This window comes from Myripristis murdjan, chromosome 24 (assembly GCF_902150065.1).
Source record: "Myripristis murdjan chromosome 24, fMyrMur1.1, whole genome shotgun sequence".
In the NCBI taxonomy this organism is placed as follows: Eukaryota; Metazoa; Chordata; class Actinopteri; order Holocentriformes; family Holocentridae; genus Myripristis; species Myripristis murdjan.
Window position 1 is genome coordinate 3,794,789 of NC_044003.1, and position 20,304 is coordinate 3,815,092.

The 20,304-nt window shown below is 43.3% G+C and overlaps 1 protein-coding gene across 2 annotated transcripts in view; it reads left to right on the top strand.

Annotated features, from left to right (window-relative positions):
* rad51b (RAD51 paralog B) overlaps positions 1 to 20,304 on the top strand; it is a 77,422-nt gene that overhangs the window by 14,853 nt on the left and 42,265 nt on the right. For both annotated transcript variants that reach the window (XM_030047935.1, XM_030047934.1), the window contains exon 8: positions 16,125 to 16,243. In XM_030047935.1, coding sequence (XP_029903795.1) covers positions 16,125 to 16,243 — 119 coding nt within the window. The remainder of the gene's footprint in view (positions 1 to 16,124; positions 16,244 to 20,304) is intronic.

Sequence of the window (20,304 nt, forward strand, 5' to 3'; positions counted from 1 at the left end):
CCTTACCACAGAGGCCTCGGTTTGAACCTTTTCTAACATGTCATCTCCTCTCTCCCTCGCCTTGTCTCTCTCTACTGTAGCTGTTGAACAAAGCAGAAATGCCCAAAGGGAAAAAGGGATATTTCAACAGATAAAGCTCGTAACTTGGCCCAAACACGTCTCTGTCACCCTGCGACCTGTGACCTCAGTGCTGAACGAGGACGCAGCAAAAACGCTCGGTGTGTCACAGGTTCAGTCAGATAAACTTTATTTAGGACTGCAGGACCTGCAGTGTTGATTATATTGCGAGATATGATGTATTTTCTTGTGATGAGTTGTGTTTCTATGTGTCTTTCCTCTACGCACAATGGAAAAAATAGACTTAAGGTGGAAAAAAGCTTCCCGTACCCGAGCAGTGAGCACCATGCACCACGGTGTGCCGGATTTATCAACAAGCGCATCCGACAGCACGGGAGTTACAATGACATTTGGCTGTTAAGTGAGTTTCGCTTGCTGCTTTTCATGACTTTTGATTGGTGGACGTGACTCAGCTGGGACACACCCAAAACTTCAGAGTGACTGAGAAAACATAGAAGTCGTAATGAAATGTGTTCTGTAGCTAGAGCAGGGCGATATGGCCAAAAAAATAAACTCTTTTTTTCCCCCCAAACTTTTCACAATTTATGATTTTAATCCAGATTTTTCACTAACTATTGGGAATCTTAGATCATGTGACTGATGATTCGCCCATGCGTTGTTCTGTGATTTGTTTGGCTCATGTGACAGTGCTCAGCTGTTTTGGATAACATTCATTGTCAAATCTTGATTTTACGATTCAGACTTTTTTGCATCGATAAAAAATGAATCTCAGTGGTTTTAATGGATTTTTTGTGTGTGTATATACACTATATTACCAAAAGTATTCGCTCACCCATTCAAATGATCAGAATCAGGTGTCCTAATCACTTGGCCTGGCCACAGGTGTATAAAATCAAGCACTCAGGCATGCAGACTGTGAAACAAGACATTTGTGAAAGAATGGGCCGCTCTCAGGAGCTCAGTGAATTCCAGCGTGGAACTGTCATAGGATGCCACCTGTGCAACAAATCCAGTCGTGAAATTTCCTCGCGCCTAAATATTCCACAGTCAACTGTCAGCTCTATTATAACAAAATGGAAGCGTTTGGGAACAACAGCAACTCAGCCACGAAGTGGTAGGCCACGTAAAGTGACGGAGAGGGGTCAGCGGATGCTGAAGCGCATAGTGCAAAGAGGTCGCCGACTTTCTGCACAGTCAATTGCTACAGAGCTACAAACTTCATGTGACCTTCAGATTAGCCCAAGTACAGTACGCAGAGAGCTTCATGGAATGGGTTTCCATGGCCGAGCAGCTGCAGCCAAGCCACACATCACCAAGTGCAATGCAAAGCGTCGGATGCAATGGTGTAAAGCACGCCGCCACTGGCCTCTAGAGCAGTGGAGACGCGTTCTCTGGAGTGATGAATCACGCTTTTCCATCTGGCAATCTGATGGACGAGTCTGGGTTTGGAGGTTGCCAGGAGAACGGTACATTTCAGACTGCATTGTGCCGACTGTGAAATTTGGTGGAGGAGGAATTATGGTGTGGGGTTGTTTTTCAGGAGCTGGGCTTGGCCCCTTAGTTCCAGTGAAAGGAACTTTGAATGCTTCAGGATACCAAAACATTTTGGACAATTCCATGCTCCCAACCTTGTGGGAACAGTTTGGAGCGGGCCCCTTCCTCTTCCAACATGACTGTGCACCAGTGCACAAAGCAAGGTCCATAAAGACATGGATGACAGAGTCTGGTGTGGATAAACTTGACTGGCCTGCACAGAGTCCTGACCTGAACCCGATAGAACACCTTTGGGATGAATTAGAGCGGAGACTGAGAGCCAGGCCTTCTCGTCCAACATCAGTGTGTGACCTCACCAATGCGCTTTTGGAAGAATGGTCAAAAATTCCTATAAACACTCTCCTCAACCTTGTGGACAGTCTTCCCAGAAGAGTTGAAGCTGTAATAGCTGCAAAAGGTGGACCGACATCATATTGAACTCTATGGGTTAGGAATGGGATGGCACTTCAGTTCATAGTATGAGTAAAGGCAGGTGAGCGAATACTTTTGGTAATATAGTGTATATATATATATATATATATATATATATATACAGTACAGGCCAAAAGTTTGGACACACCTTCTCATTCAATGCGTTTTCTTTATTTTCATGACTATTTACATTGTAGATTCACACTGAAGGAATCAAAACTATGAATGAACACGTGGAGTTATGTACTTAACAAAAAAAGGTGAAATAACTGAAAACATGTTTTATATTCTAGTTTCTTCAAAATAGTCACCTCCTGCATGATACTCACAAAATCCTTCCTCGCAACTTCACAGGCCGCTGTGTTTTGGTGCTGCGGCTACCTCAAACCTCCGGTCATGTCTATGAGATCAATTCCGCTGTGTGCAGCATCTTTTATGAAAAATCCAGCTTCACCCTGTGAAGAAATCTGTAAATCTGTCACTAACCAGTGTAGTTAGAACCTGTTAATGCCCACTCGAAACACTGATTGGCATTTATTTTCATTTAATCTGTTATTACGCCTTATAATCATGTCCTTTATTACCTTTCGCTTCTCTGTTCTCCAGCCCACACCTTCATTTTTTGCTGCTATGATTCAGTTTCGCCTTCAGGATCAGTTAAATTAATCTTATCTTAAAAAACCTTTGAACACTTGATCTGTGCCAAGCGTGTTAACTTCTTCCGACCAGTAATTTAATTGAGACACGTAGGTCTGCCAGAAGCCATTAGCTCTTCAGAACCAGCCTGTTATTAACTCCGAGGGTGGGGAAATTAGTGCCACTTTTTACTGCATTGCTCGCCGAGCCGCTGATTCTGTTGTGCGTCATCACCAAGAGAGTTTGCTCAGGACATGACCTTCGTTATAATACATTATCCTCCAGCGTGGTTCAGCGTTTGTTTGTAGAGCGACACTAAAATACTAATACTCAAGGTCCAAATATTCAAGAATAAATTGTCTGTCTTACTAACACGAGTTAACGCCTTACCACTCTGGCCCTTTCTTTAGATCCTTTTTGTTTTTTCAGTTTTGGCTTCAGTTATGAGTCAGAAGTTGTTGCAGCAGTTTTTCAGTTGACAGTTTTTTTTTTTGACATTTGGAGATTTCTGTAAGAATTGCTCTTTTGGCGATTGCCCAGTGAGCTCATCTGTTTGGAAACAGCTCAGGATCCCCCCTCCCCCCTTTATGGACGATATACCTAGAAAAGAAACCCAGCCATCCTGTGAATGCCCTTGTTGTGTAGTTTGTGGCTGTAAAGTCTCCCGAGGCTGTTATTATCCTAGAGGTCATTATAGGTCATTTCATACAGTGACATCAAGTTCCAGGAAATGGTCTCGCTACAATTAAGTGGCTGCTATGGGGGCGAGCATCATCACACATGAATCAAGCGTGGCTCATTGAACCCAGCAGAGTCTCAGCTTTCCGTTCAGATCGTCATCATGCTCAGGGGTCAGATGAAGCCTAAAAGCAGGAAACGGGGGTTACAGCGGCCACCTCTGTATACACTATTAATGCAAGATGTGTGAAGCTTCATGCATTGTCCTGTAGCCACCACTGTTACAGACTTTTAAACCCTCCTGTTATGTTCACATTTTTGAACATCTTTTATGTTTGTGGTCAATTTGACCCCTGTCGTTTAAACTTCCACGAAATTATTATAACTAAAATTGTTATTAAAGTTTATGTGTCAAGTACTTTATGTTTCTTTGTTGATTACCTAAAAAAGCCCTTTAAATAAAACATAACTCCCTCCCACCCCGACTTAAACATCCAGTATTCCTATTATGCGACAATGGAAAAATATGCAAATCACCATAAAATCTCACTGATTGATCTAAAATTGGAAAGAAATTTAATTTTTGGTCTTTTAATGGCTTCATATTATTTCTAAGTACAGATTTTTGTTATTTATAACCAATGCGTTACAAAGTCTGTACAGGACATTGAAAACATATCATCATGTCAATTTCATGTTTACCCAGTAGTACCCATTACATTAGGAACACTCATTAAATGTGAAGCAAAAAAAAAAAAAATGATGTTAATCATTTATTTAGAGACGTTAAACATTGTCTGGGGTCAAATTGGTCCCAAACATAATAGGAGGGTTGAACACAGATTTCATGCCGTGCTAAACACTGAATTTTGACAGTGGCTTGCGGACCTTAAAATTAACAGTCACAGTGTGGAAAAAATTGTTTTCTGCCCTACTAACCCATATGCAGTAAGCATTACTATTGATTGTCTTGTTGTAACACCTCTGTGTATTTGTGTATTTGTGTGTGGTTGAAACTTTGCGGCAACACTTTGCTTTAAAGGCAGCTCGGCATGTTGGCCTGGAGAGAAAGCCATTTGAGTGAATTTCAGTCCTTAAACAGAATGTAGGCAGACAGATAAACTGCAGACTGTGTTTTCGCATTCACCAGTCCGGTCTGCGTCGCAAAGGAGAGCGACGGCACAGGAGAGGTGACGCACAGTTTTCCCTGGAAATCTCTGGAGTCATCTCTTGCACGGGGCACAGATTTCCCACTGCTGTCCTCACCTGACGCCAGAATTTCATTTGGGCGAATCGCGTGAATCTTTGTTGTCTCAATTAGCGGGGACAAGGCGTCCTTCTCTGTTGCAGCCCCGTTTGGTGATGTAGGCTGATAAGACGGGTGTGTTTTTACGTAAAAATCTTACATAGTGCAGCAAGTAAGGCGATACAGGTCTTTCTCTTATGTTATCCAATAGACACATGATATTGACCTGTAACTATATTCTTTCCTTCTCCTCCTTTCTCTTTCTTTTTTGCTCGAGCTACCTTCGCTTTAGCTTTCTCCCCGCAACTGTTTTTTTTTTTTTTTTGTCATTTTCTCTGTCTTTAGCCCTTTCCATCTGTCTGTCATTCTCTCTCTCTTTCTCCCTCTTACATGCAATGTTTCCCCTCAGGTCCTGCTCTCTTTCATGCCCTTACCCACCCCTTGTCCTAGGACAGTGTGTGTGTTTGTGGATGGTGACGGAGAGTCAGACAATAGGGCGTGTATCCGATTCACCCTCCTTATGCTCGTGTAATCAGATTCACATCTCCTGCCATGTCCTTGCTGTCTCTTTCTCTCTGTGCCTCTCTGTCTCTCTCACTCTCTTCTGTCCCGCTTTGTCTCCAGCGCTGGTTTTTGTTTTCAGCCAGGGAACCCCACGTCTCGTCTTCCCCGTTACGACGTGGGCCCTCGTCTGGAGCCTTAATCCCCCGGCGAGGGGCTCCCATGTCAGTACAGTGAGTGTCGGGCGATGGGCGAGGCTTTGAATAGGACCTCTGTATCTGTCTGTGAGAGAGAGAGGGCGGGTCTGGTTACACCTGGGAAGGGAGGCGGGGGCGGGGTGGTTTGATCTGGTGACACACTCAGGTGGGCTTTTGGTGCTCAGGCCTGTCGATGATGAAGATGAATCGCGTCAGGGTTAAATCGTCGGGGTGCGTGACTTCCAAGGTTCTGGATTTGAAGCCTACAGATTTGCAGTATTATGGGACGATGCACCAACGATACGAAAACATGTCAGGATGCATCATGGGGCAGAAAAATCTATCATGGTGTTTGTTACGTTTTATTCTGCTGTAATAACCACAAAAGACTCTCCATTAAAATTATATTATTTTCACTTTGCAACAACAACATTTTCAAGCTGAGCAACCTGGTAGTGTTTCAAGAAAGATCTGTGCCTCTGAAATAAATGTAATTCTGTACAGTTGTCCTTCGCTATAACGCGCTTCACCTTTCGCGGCCTCGCAGTTTTTTTTTTTGCATGCGTATTTTTTATTTATTTATTTTATTTTTATTTTTTTTACAGCGCATTGTGTTCTGCGTCCTGATTGGCTGAGGGACTGTAGACCATTGTCAATCAGTCTCCTCCGTGCCGTGTCTCCTGTACAGTACAGTACAGAATGCGTTCGGCTTGCCAGATTTACATAAATCTTCGATCGCTAGCAGTGTGACTCTGAAGTGCTGTATGTTTGCAAAGGTTTGAACTTTGAGAGTTTAAACAAGAGAGAAAAGTGAGAAAATGTTAATGCCTGTCTGAGAAAAGTGTATAAAGTGTGTCGTGAGGGGTTTTACAGCCTTAAAACATCTAGAATAATTGTAAAAAATAAAGCTGACTACTTTGCGGATTTCGCCTATTGCGGGTTATTTGTAGAACGTAAGTCCCGCGATTAATGAGGGAACACTGTATATATTTACTTTGTTCTCAGTGGACGTATCGCAGAATAAGCCTATGGTCTCACCCCTAATTCTCATCGTGGGATTTGCTGGCGATCACCCTGCATCGGGGAGCAGTGTGTGCATGGTGCTGGAACGGCAAAGCTGTGGTAACGTTTCGGTGAGGGATAGCCATAAGCAAACTCATGCAAGTTATTGGTCAGTTAATGCAACACAAGTGGCCTTTTCATAGACTTGCTGCTTTTACATTGCACGATACGTCTGGCTACCCACCACACTGGCAGTATTTTGAGGAGACGGGCTCATCTGAGATTCAGGCAGGCTACTGAACGTGCTCTTAGGGGATGCATGAGTGATTCAAGTCAGCTGTGACACAGTAAGCCGGGGAATTGTTAGCAGTGCTCTGTGCTCAGCTGATGAATAAGGGTTGATGAGGCAATAGCCACCGTTGTAGAAGCTTTGGAGAAAATACATTTCTTGGAGGAGAGGATGCGTTCACTTTGGGAAAGGTTTTATCTACTACCCAGCTCCTTTTAATGGTGGAAAAAACTGAATCTGAGAAGCATCCAGTGGTCATTGTTGTGTCTCCTGTGATATTAATGCAAGACCGAAGTTGGGCATAGCGGCTGTCCAGATGTTTGGAGCGATAAAGACATAACATTTTTCAATTGTTTCTGGTAGTCCAGAGTCTGCAGAATGTCACAGATTTTCACCTTACAAGATCATCTTTTCTAACATGTGTTCTGTCCAGATCTTGCATAACGGCGGCTGTTGCCTCATCAGCCGTTATTCCCCAGCTTGCACGCAGCACTGTTAACAACTCCCTGGCTCGCTGAGTCACGGCGTCATGGCGGCGTCACTAGCAACAAACACAAGGGTGAAACTGTCTGCATCTTGGACGAGCCCACCTCTTCCAAACAATACCAATTTAGTGGGTAGCCAGACGTATCTCACAGTGTGAAAAGCTGCGAGATTCAGCCGGCTCATGAGGCTTGCTCTTTTCAGGTACCCAGACCAAAAAAGAAAAACAGAAAATGATCATCCGAGTGGTGTTGGCCGACACCAAGAGTTGACTTTGCTCGGTTTCTCAGGGTCATTAACCGAGAGCTGGTCCTGACTGTCTTCTTAGATCTTGTAGGGTTTAGGAATCGACTTTTTGTTGTCAATCCACCACTACCAAATAATGTTTTGCCTAAAAAAGTTTTAATCTTTGACCCTCTGTCACACATGACCATTGCAGTGTCTCATCAGTACAACTTTATCTAGACAGGTTTTTCAGTTGTGCCGCAAATCTAACAAGCACACCTGGTGCCATCTTGGAGGTGCCCTGCTGAACTACCTGTGCACAAATAATGGCCAAATATACACTACTCACAAAAAGTTAGGGATATTTGGCTTTTGGGTGAAATTTATGGAAAATGTAAAAAGTTCACACTACAGTGATATTATATCATGAAAGTAGGGCATTTAAGTAGAAGCATACACTGGTGATTTCCTCATCTCAAACAATTTCTTGAAACAAAAGCCAACAACAGTGGTGGATATACCACAACAAAAAATGTCAGTGTCAATAACTTGTCATGTGCCCTTGAGCATCAATTACAGCTTGACAGCGACGTCTCATGCTGTTCACAAGTCGACTTATTGTCTGCTGAGGCATGGCATCCCACTCTTCTTGAAGGGCGGCCCTCAGGACATTGAGGTTCTGGGGTACAGAGCTCCGAGCCTCTACACGGCGACTCAGCTGATCCCATAGGTTTTCTATGGGATTCAGGTCTGGAGAAAGTGCAGGCCACTCCATCTGAGGTACCCCAGTCTCCAGCAGCCGTTCCCTAATGATACGACCTCGATGAGCTGGAGCATCAAACACCTGATGTGAATTTTGCCGTTAAGCTCCTTGTTAGAGAACAGCAACTTGTGCAAAAAGTACTGAAACACTGAACAGTTGGACATGTGCATTCAAAAGTTTACAGAAGGTCACATTAAGTTCACCTGTAAAGGTTAGAATGCATTTTAGGTTCATCCTGAAATTTCACCCGAAAGCCGAATATCCCTAACTTTTTGTGAGTAGTGTATAAGAGCAAATGAGGTTCAGAAAGACTGACAGTCTAAAAGACATTATTTGTTATTTCAACCAGGTATATCTTTGATTTACAGCTCACCAGACATTTTCTGGTATTGTTCTGTAATGATGAACGCCTCCCCTTTGGTATTTCCCCATTCATGAAAAAACAGAGACCTCTCAAATTATTAGAGGCTGTTTTTTTGTTGGGCTGGTGTGAGGATCACTTCTGGACTGACCTGGACAAACGTGTCACTTTAACAGAGAGTCGGTCTGTCGGTTCAAGGACAAATATTCACCGCTGCATGAATACTGAGACACTGTGCATTTAGTAACAGGGTAAATATGACTCATGATAGGGTGATAAATATTTTTGGTATTTTTTAACAGTTGAAAGACGAGACCAGTATTGAGGAAAAATAGCCCTGGGTAAATGAGTTGAACACTAATGCATCAGTTTGTTGATACGAGCACAAATATTGACTGTTGGCTGAGGACCTCGACTGCTTGTGTTGCTCATTTAGTAATCGTATAAATTTGACTCTGTAATGAGGTAGTAGCTGCTCTGTTTTTCAGTGTTGTTTGATCGTTGAAAGAGGAAACCAGCATTCAGCATAAATAGCCCCAGAGTTGCCAGAGCAAATTAATAAAACTCTAACGATGCATTATTCTGCCAAATGAAGGCAAATATTGACTGGGGACTGTACACTGAGGCTGTTTTGTGACTCATTTAATTATATGGAAAGAATGACCGAGTTTTATTTTTTGTTTGTTTTTGTTTTTTTTTTCCAAAATAAGGTAATAGCTATTCACTCTTCCAACTCAAACACCAACTCTTTGGTGTTTGGAAGGGGAATAAAACCGTCCCGAAGAGAGACAGCCCTCCACTCAGCCTGCAGCACATCTCTTCCCCTCTCGCTCTGTGGTAGGGCGGAAAGACGCTGGGTGTCTCTGAGGTTCGCCTCGATCCCTGTGTTTAATCTAGCGGAGCTGCAGTTGTCCAAGCGAAGCTCCCTCTGACCTCATTTTGTGAAAACTCAATAGCTCAGCGAGTGCCAAGAGCCGCCTTTGCCAACAGCAGAGCCACCAGGAGAGCCGAGGACAAGCAGTGGGCAAGGATATGCAAACAGAGACTGGAGCTCAACCCAGAAACCCAGAGCGAGACCGCGAGGTGAAAAAGCCTCAACAAACGTGCCAGAACTGGAACAACAGGCGGCACCTTGGAAAAATGAACCGGCCGTGTTTTTATTTAGCAGCGAGCATGATTCGGCTGCACAGCTTTAATCATCTGATGCCCGGTGAGCCAAAGCCCGGACATAAGGCACCGAGGCCTGGCAGGTTTACTTCTGTTTAGCTCAGCTTAGAAAAGTTTAACTTGGTTTATTTTTGTTTGGATTGGGTTAGACCGTTTTAATTTGGCCCAGCTTATCTCCACTTTGCTTTGCTTTGCTTAGCTTGGTTTTCTTTACTAAAATGCATATTGAAAATACACATGCATCTCAGATTGATCAGGGAAAACACTGTGGAAGGCAGAGCACCGCGCGGGGGTCGGTGAAGCCATTCTCAGAAGAAATCATGACGAGTGGTTGTAAATGTAGTGTTGACTTTCTAGAACATAGTAAGGAAGTAGTAAGGAATAATATAAAGTGCATGTGGATTTTTCTGTGTGAGGGTTAGAGTTGTAAACAACAGAATAAACATATTCTCTGGTTTGAGGTGGTTTGTTTTGCACGGACTGTGGTGATTTGTCACTCTGTTGCTGGTTAGGTTTGGTTTGCTCTGTCATGTTCTCACAAAGCGCGCTTTTGTCTCTGCTGATTTGATGTGTTTCAATTTCTGAATCGTTACTTGTCCAAGGTGCTGCAGACACACAGCTGGTGTCATTCGGCCCGGATCATGTAGTGCTTATTGCTAAAACATCAGGACAGACGTCACGTGTACAAAACCTCAGGACGAGCTGCTTTTTTTTTCTTTTTCTTTTTCCTTCCTGACTGGTGAATCCAGGTGAAAGCTAAGAATATCTAGTTGATTTCACCCATTTAACCAGTTTAAGTTAGGATTTGGATCATTTATTTTGCACAAAAAAAACGACGCTGGACCAGAACATGAGGAACAAAGAGAGAGGCTTTGTGCAGGCGAGTTTGGAAGCCTTCCTTTGTGCGCGTGAATGAGAATTTGTGTATACGACTGCATGTGTGGGGCAGCTGGAGGTGGGATGTAAACCAGAAATGGAAGCTAAACGGAGTCTTCCGCTGCGGTTTCTCGTCCTGCCTCCCACGTCTCTGCCTGCCCCATCCCTCTGCCCCTGCAGGGGTCAGATGGGAGTTGGAGGGCAGTGGTGTGAGACCTGCCACCGGCCCTGCGGACAGCCTCTCTTTGTCTGCAGAGCTCCTTCATTGACTGTGTGTGACAGAGGCTCCAGTGATTCAGGCCCCTCCCTCCTGCCCCTCAGCGCCGCCTCTGATAAGAGAGCCACTGTGTACACACACACACAAACACACACGCACACACACACCTCCGTGCCCTCATGCTGCTCTATCTGCATAATTAACTTTTTTTGTCCCCATGTACGCATTTTAGACATTTAGTTGATTCTGAACATCTTGCAGTGAGTGCAACAGCATCAGTCACTCAATCAGATTTTATGTGCACAGCATCAGTCGCTCAGTCACATTTTATTTCTGTGCACAATTAGTGTGTTAAGATGCGATGCAATCTACTTAACATGGGCGAAGAAACAATAGAAAGCATACACGGCAGAGAATGGATGAAAAAATAGAAAGTATATAAATACAAAGAAATTGGATTAATCTGTTACAACAAATTGCTCCTTGGTAAAAGGAAGAATTAGCAAAGTGTGTCCTGAGGCCTTCGGTGATGTAGCAGAGTTTGGGTGTGGAGGAACGGAAACAGTGCAATGTGCTTGAAGTAAAATTACAGACATATTCGACCTTGATGCTATTTTCTGATCTTCCTTCATCGTAACAGTTGATTCTGGCCAAAATCTTGGAAATTTCTTCTGCATAGACCACCTTGCACCTGGTTTTCCAAGACTTTCCAGTACTGTCCTATAGAGGGCACCCCGAACATCACCCTCAGGTGACCCAGAGCATGTTGTCGTCCCCCGTCAGACGGCCTGTTAGGACACGGGCAGCCTGACGCTGAGTCGCTCTGCGGTGAGATTTTGCTCAGAAGTGAACGGTTTGATGGAAAACAGCAGGAAAAGTTGGGTCCCAGGTTGAAGGTTACGCTTTAAATTCCCACATCACCAACACTGCAAGCAACCGGCGGAAAAAAAGTGTCGGGGCGGCTGCAGTGTTTTCAAGTAACATGGCACGTCCTCTGGTGGCCATATTGGAAGCTGTGTGGCTACCAACCCTGAGATCAGCTGATGGCATCGCTAAAATAATGAACTGCAATATCAACAGCATCAAACCGACTTTGTAAATGCAGTGTAAATTCTGTGCATCCTAATTGGGAAATGATAGTTTTATCACGAATACATGTGATTAATTTTGTTTTTAGGTAATAGCTTGTTGGCTGGCTAGTTGGCTAACCCCGTTATCTATGTGGCCGTAGATGAACCTCATACTGTAATCCACCAGTATGCTCCATAGAGCTGGGAGCACAGAGCTGTCAGTCAAACTGGGTTTTAAGAGGAACAGGCAAGGAGACGTGAACATAAGAGAGCTGTAGATTTAATGCCTGAGAGACTTAAACAGTGTATTTTGAGAAAGAGTGAGTTTTGGGGCAAAGCTGAGTGAATGGGGGGGGCAGAGGAAAGGAGAAAAGGGAGATCTGATGTTGATTTGTTTATGAGAGCCAACTTCCTCTGCATCTCACAGGGAGCTCACTATCACATGTCACTGATAAGGGTTTATCTTTGCTTTTCTATAGAGGAATATGATATCTTTTCTAAATACCATCCTGCTGACTTTGGCCACTTAAGCTAAAGTTTCAAACTGTTACTCTGGAGACCAACATTTTCTAAGGATTTCTGACTCCAGCAGACGGGCTTTGTTGGCTATTTTAGGAGTTAATTAAGAAAAATATTGTGTACTCTGAAGGAAGTGATCCAGCCCACTTAAAGGGTCATCAAGTAATTCATGACTAAGCTAGCTAATTAGAGCAGAGATCCAACAGAAACTAGTCTAGTGAAGGGGCAATACATCACCGCACTAAATGATGGAAGAATAATAATAATAACTGCCTTGTCATGTGCTTTTTTTGTCTTGAGAGCAAGTAGTTTTAGGCCACAGCTGTAATGCTTTGCAATGAAGGTCACTCTCTTGTTAAACAGCCCTTTATCATGGAGCAGTTGGTTATAATTTGACTTACTGGTATTGATAAACAACCCTATCAGCCCTTCAGATATATTATGGTTATTTTGGCCTGTGGCTGATAAGAGTCTTTCTTAATTCCCCTTCAATGCTCCATTGACCTGAGAAATCTTTGGCATCACGACATGGTCATCAGTGCAGAATTGGATTTGTCCAGTTCAAAGTTCCTATCCTCTGATGCCAGTGCGCTGATAATTTCATTCACCAGAGTCTGCTTTGCAGTCTCGCAGGGCTCCCATTTGTTTCTGCTCTTGTGCCTGAGAATATAAGACGTTTCCTATAGACAGACTGTTTTTTGGGAAGACGTCCAGCAGGGCGGGCTGGTTCAGTTTACATGCCGGGCCGGGCTGCTGCCTCCCTTACCATATCTGCTCTCTGCTGCTCAAAGTGTGGGAAATCATATGGGCCAGCCTGGCTGTATGGACCAGTGGGGTTTGAGGGGTGGTCCGGGTGGTGGAATGATGGGGGTGAACGGACGGAGGAGGAGGAGGAGGAGGAGGAGGAGGTGGAACAGGGCTTCAGTGTTTGTGTTGGAGGCAGGATCAGCAGAGCCAGCAGGGGAAGGCAGGCCGATAGCAGATCCTGTCCTCCCGGGGATAGAGGGGAGGTCTGAAGCACACATGGAGTTTGTTTAGTCTGCCTTTCCTTCCCACTGGCCTTCTCTCTCTCTCTCTCTCTCTGCCTCTCTCTCTCTCTCCCTCTCTCTCTCTCTCTCTCTCTCTGCAAACTGTCTTACTGTTAGAGCCGCCATGATCAGTAGTATACGTTTTCTGTCTTGTTTCACCTTGTTTCTGATATAAATAAGTGATTTTAGTTTGTATTGTATGTTGATTTGGGTTTGTATTTTCAGTTTATTCAGCTCTCAACTGTAAAAACAAAGCATTGCGCACTTGTCGCCCCTCTCCTGCCATCAGAAACAGCCACCTTTGACACAGAGATGATGAATAATTCGCATTATTAATTATTGGAAGTAGTGCAAGAGCGGCATATATTGCTTCATTTATAATTAAAAAAAATAAATAAAACCGTGATACGTCTAAAACGTTCATCAAAAATGCTTCTCTGTTGTTGATCCACTGTTTTACCATAACCTGCTGTTGAAATCAACCCGCTGCCCCTCGCTGCCCTTACACAATGGCCACATCATGTGACTGAAATGCACTTTCTTCATGTACACATTTCCACAGGAAATGTTTTGAGGAAGTCAGAGTTGCTGATGTGACACTCGTAAAGCAGAATCCCTGCTTAGCACATGGAAAAACCAGCAAGGAAGAGGGCAGTGGGGCAGCGACTGGGGCATGTGTTTGCTGTGAAAGCTTAGTGACATTCTGCAGGACAAAAAAAAAAAAAAAAATACAGCATTCAGTCTGGAAATATGCAGCTCAAATCCTTGAACTGTGATCGAACCAACTGCACCGTTTGAACTGCGGGGCGGCCGATCGTCCTGTCCTGCAAAATCAAACAGCAGTGAGACAATGAAACTCTGAGAAAAAAAAAAAATAACCCGTCCCAAAAAAATGCATTGTTGAGATACAAATTCACATCAGTCAGCGCAATTTAATAGCATAATTTCTTTTTACCTAAAGCCTTTTTAAAACACAGAAGAGAGTGCTTACTGTTCTCTGTAGGCCAAAAAAGGCCCAAGGTGAGAACATGCAACTGTGAAAATGATGTAGTGTTGCCGTAAAAACACACACATGCTCAGCAGAACATTACTCGCAAAAACTCCAGTTTTCAGAATCCTCCTGTCTCGAACTTTAGCTGACAGATTTATCCCTGAAGTCATGGGAACAGCAAGAGTCGCCGTCTGATCGAGGCAGTCTCAGCTGATAAGAGCGTCAGGTGCGAGCCTCTTGGTCAGGCCTGTGTTTTGTCCCGGTCAAGGCTCATTGAGGTGCACAGGACAAATACAGTCACACAGCTGCATAGTTGTTGTTGTTGTTCGGCGACTTTGAGCCCTGTGATGAGCCGCGGGCTGTTTTCACTCATGACGCAGCAGAAACAGTTCAGCGGGTGAATGCCGTGATGGCGTTTCCCTTCGTGACAAGATGTTTATAACCTGGACCGGTTGAGAGAATCTGTTTAGTGAAAGTGAGAGAGAAACACTGTCCTCTTCCATTGCCAATAATGAATGAATGAATGAATTGAATTTTTATTGAAGTGTCGTGCACTCAAGGTGCCCAACCCACATGGGCTTATAAGACACTAAACATGACAAACAGCATTGCATAGTGAGTAAACAGATAAACAAAACAACAACAGATAAACAAAAATAAAGAAAAAAATACATACACTTATACCTGCACATATGGACTACATACTGTATATATTACCAAATTCAAATCAAATGTACAGCACATTTTCTCTCTTTTCCCACGCTTTACAAATAAAGTTAGCTGTATGAAAAACTCCTATTCTGAAACATAATTCAAGTTTTTTATAATCATCCAGGTAAAAGAAACCATTGAATAACAATCTCATTTTTTGAAAAAATACATGTCTGAGCTCATCGTACAGAGGACAAAGGAACATAAAATGAATCTCATTTTCAATCTGTTCTAAATCACAGAGCAGGCAAATACAGTCAAGGTGCCCTTCAACAACACAGTATAACACACCGTTTTGCTCTACGGTGGCTGCACAGGGCCAAATCCAGTTGTGAACGGATATAACATTGTATGAATATGACTTGGGATGGAGACCTCTGCCGTAGATTTGGCCTCAGTGTTGGTGGAACGATGAAGCTTTCCAAATCAGCTAGAATGAAAAAACAAATCCATGCTGTTGAAGCTTAAGTTAGCCTGCTAGATAGTGTTTGTGTATTTACTTGAGTGTGCTCGGGACATATTAACCGCACAGACTCACAGAAGTGTGTGTGTCTCCAGTCAGGTTTTTGAGGGACAGCGTAGTTTTATCACCTGCCAATCCCTCCGGCCTCCACAGCGCCTTGTCAGCTTAAACATCCCCAGATGTCGCTCTCAGACAGTTTTCACAAAGAGCTCTGCGGCTGGTCCTGGAAGACCACGCTGTTTGTAAGAACCGATCATCACTTAGTTAGAAAACAAGGAAAAAGGGAGCGCATCACACCTGTTAGAGTTTTGGCTTCCCTTCATTGCCTGCCAGTTAGTTTTAGGATCTGCTGTTTGGCCCCTCCTTATATCTCTGATGGTCTTCATCCATTTTCCATATCTCGATCACTCAGGTCTGTCCCATGATCTCAGTTAAAGCTAAGAGGGACTGGGCTTTCTCTGTGGCCATCAGGTCTGCACCCCCCTGCATCCCCACTCAGATCTCCCTTTTCTCCCTTGCTTTCAATTCCACATAAGGTTTATTGTTCTGTTTATGTGTCTTGCTTTTATTATTTGTCTTGTGCTCTCTGTTAATGATAATGAGTAATTCATCATTTATCCAAAGGCTCTTTTTTTCCCTTCTCTGATGTGTGTTTCAGGATCTGCTCCACCTGGTGAGATGGATTCTGGGTTTGTGGTGGCAGCCCTTGGGAATACGTGGAGCCACAGCGTCAACACGCGTCTGATTGTCCAGTATGTGGGGACACACCAGAGACAGGTGAGGGACACACCTGGACAAAGTACATTTCCTGCATCTAGTTGACAGTCCTACCCAGTGTGATGTACCATGTGTGAGAAGGTAGGGGCTCATTTGATTGACTGTAATTTGCTGACAGACTGTTTCAATTGGTAAGTTGGTTTTGTCTCTATAAAAAGATTATATATATAGATATACATGTACATGTGGCAGCAAGCAGCTACACCAGAACCCTTGTAAAATTGGCTGTCGCCCCTAGAGACTAAATCGTCGTCAGATGATAGCCGATGGGTTTTCAGATTGTTTTTTAGTATACAAAATTTTCTCATAAAAATTAATTGACTCACTGAAAAAGAGAAACAGCATCTCAGCTGTTTTTGCATGTCTTTTTTTTTTGTTGATTTTTGTCTGATAAACAACAGATTTAAGTTCAGTTTGCACGACTGCTTGTGTTTGAAGGGGGTCAGTCGTGAGAGTGGCCCACTTGAAGTCATAAAACTGGGTTTCTTAAGTCAGTGACAGAAATTCATCTATACGGTACATTATTACTCCCATTCAGTCTAACGATGGGAACGGAACAGTTTCTTCGTGCAGCCTCTGTGATTTTGTGCAGAACTGCCCCACGAGGAGTTTCACAGGCATGCAGTAAACCACCGCAGTAGGACCTTGCTTATATTATCTATTGCTGAAATATTGTTGCCAGACCCTGTGTGTCCGTTCTCTATACACCCCCCACACACCCACACACATACACACACACACACACACACACACACACATCCTCCCTGTCGTCTCATCCTGCACAGCTCAGTGCTGCGGTGCATTCCACAGCAACTCCGCAAAGCCCTCCGAGGTCCAGAGGCTCTGCTTTCATTTTCATGTTCCAGATCCTCCCCAAAGGAAAAACAGTGTGAAAGGAAAGCAGCGGTCCACAACTGCTGTCCATTAAGGCCCCTGCACTAACTGCTCCCTGGCCCTGAACACTGAGGCTGCTGTCCCGTCCCGTCCCGTCCCGTCCCGTCCCCAGGCCATTCACCCAGATAAAGGTTAAAATGGTTAACTAAAAGTAAGAGTGATACGGCATCAAAAGTTAAGTACTATTGGTCCTCAAAATCTCAGTTTAGCCATTACTGTGTTAATGCATGAGAGGAACATCCTACAGCAGTGCTTGGGCATCTTGTTTTTTAATATTGGACCCCAAACACACCTGTGTCAGACAGGTACTTCCTGTAGAAAGTAAACATATTCCAACTTGATCTACACATGAGAATTCAAATCAAAGTTTAAAAGGAAATTGGTTCAGTCTATTTTAACCAAGGAGTTGCAACAACACTGACAAGTCTAACATACAACCTGTGATTAACAGAAATAGTCACATTTTTCATGAGAGAAATGAGTCAGCTCGGTAAATGTTCCTAAAATTCCTTGCAAAAAGGTCAGATGTCACCGTGCAAAATGCTGTAGTAATAAAATCACTTTATCAGCTGCGGTTTGGGCTTGAGAACGAGCCTTTTTTTTTTTTTTTTTTGCCCTTCATAGATGTAATGTCTTCGTACACTACGTGCTCACTTGTCCTCCGTCACTGAGCAGTTGAAAGCACGAGTCGTCTGTTGTTTTTGTTCCAGACGCACAGGCCGCAAAGTCATTTTTAATGCCATAAATCTTGGTAACGCCTGGTGATGTTAAATAATTTTGAGTAATTGTTATTAATCAGCAACCCTTTCACTCGCCACCCCCACCGCACAAATACATTAATAATCAATTTGTGTTGTAGAACATTAAAATAGTACTTTTTGCACGTTTAAAAAAAAAAAAAACCAAAACAAAACACAAAACTCTGAAAAAATGCAATTCCCAGTACTGTCATAACAATGCCTCGGGCTCATTACCCTGCAGTGTTTCTCAATCTTTAAGTCATTAGAAGGAAACATGCCTGGCTTAACATATGGCGACATGTCTCTGTCACAATAATGACATGTTATTGTGGCTGCCGCGGTCTGAAACTCGCAGAGGAATGGCTTATGCGGTCCCATGGCTCTGCATGCCTGTGAAAATCAACTGAGACTGCATTATTCACACTGGTCTAATTCAGGGGGGGCTAGCCAAAACAACTGATTACCAACCACAGGTAATCTAATCCGCTGTGAAATAGCACTCAAAGTTTATTTTTAACTTTAATCAAGAAACAGCAGACATCTGTAACTGGTTAGGCCTAAGTGGGGATAAATGCTCAAATTGGAGCTGCACCTCCTGAAAGAAAACCTATTAACTGTGCTGGGGTTGTTTTTCTTAATCTGACGTCCCCCTCCCCATTTCCACTGCTGCTGACTGGACTGCTCAGAGGCTGCCTGGGAATGGGTTCAGTATAGCTACAGAGCACACATTACTTAAAGCATTATTTTTGCATGCCAGCACCTTAAACGTAATTTCCACTCTCAGAGCAACACAGCGATGGTCTCGCAGTAACCGAAAGTGATTGTTTGAACACATGGAAAAAACAATATTAACTATTTGTCTTGTAGTTATTAAGAAAACAAAAATGACATACATACATTCTGGAATGGTATCCTTTCATGACAAGTTTGAATTATGAACCATACGATCCCAATTATTAGCAACATTGCGACTGTAAACCAACATAAAACTTGTCATTATTAAAATAGCAGTCAAATTACCATTTATAGGTTTCCATTATTGTTTGCCAGTTATCCTTTATTAGAATGAATATTTGCCGGTTTCTGTCACCCAGTCAGCATCTACATATGTGAACAAGGCCTATAGCCAAACCTCGTGGAGACCTATAAGGGTAAAAGGGACAACCCAGCACTCTGTTAAAAGTTGGGAAAACACTGGTCTAAATACATTTGATTTCATTGTGTTGACTGTGATGTTGCCGCAGCTTAACGTCATGAACGACCAGGTTTCCAAAACACTGAATCACATCCATGTCCGCATGATCTCTGCACAGCGTATACCAATTTATGCAGAAACTCCAGACATCCTGTTTTTGCCTCAATTATTTCCCATTTCGCTAACGTTTGTCATTGCCAGCTGCCAGGAAAACTCCCTGGCCTGTTTTGACAGTCCGGGACGGCTGGAGCGCAGCATCACATCAGTGGAACTGTGCAAGACCTCTGTCCCAAAAAAAAAGAACAACAAAAAGCCACAGGTGCACTGGAAATTAGAAACTTAATGACAACAAAATGTAGGAAAATTGTGTAACAAAAATGCACAAAAGACAAAGCGAGGGAAAAAAGTCTGTGGTGGGTAATATGATGGGACTGATCAGCACGTTACATCTTTAAGTATTTTGACACACATACATGGTTGTCCAGGTGTGGCTCTGGCCATGGACCGTGCCCTCTAAAACTAAGGGTCGATGGGTAGATCTGTGCTCGCAGTTTATTTATTTCTTATTTCTTATATCAGTGGTTTTGTATGTCCCAAAGTTCTTTGCACTCCAAGTCCGAACGACCTGAAATGCTACCTCACAAGTTTACTGACTAGCAGTTTGTCTCACTGTTGGGGCATAAAAGAGGTTAGGGGTCGGAATCACAGAGTAACTGGCAAAACAATACCATCACAATATTTTAACCACGATAATGATGAATTCACAGTACAGGTGATTCTACGATACGCGATATGTTGTAAGATCGTCATCGTATCTGTGAATGATCAAGAAAGACATACTCTGGAAAAGGCAAAATGTTTCTCCAATATGCAGAAATCAGCACCGTGACAGTTTCTCTTCAAATACCTAAAGGCAGGGAACAAATACATGCGACAGGAACTCACATGTACATCTGCGTAAATGAAATTGGAAACTCAAATATCGATACTTGGCAGTGTGTCAATAATGTGTCACAAGAGGAGGTATCGCGATATTCTGATATTTTGTCCCATCCCTGTTTATGTTGGTGTATGACTCAGCTGCTGGCATTCCCAATCTTTATCTTCTTTATTAGAGAACATCTCTTGTGCCATGAATTTTTTTTTTTTTTTTTTTTTTTTTTACATTGAAAAGTAGAAATTGTTCTGTGATCCAAAGGGAGTGACTACGTGCCTTTGGGTCCCTCATGAGA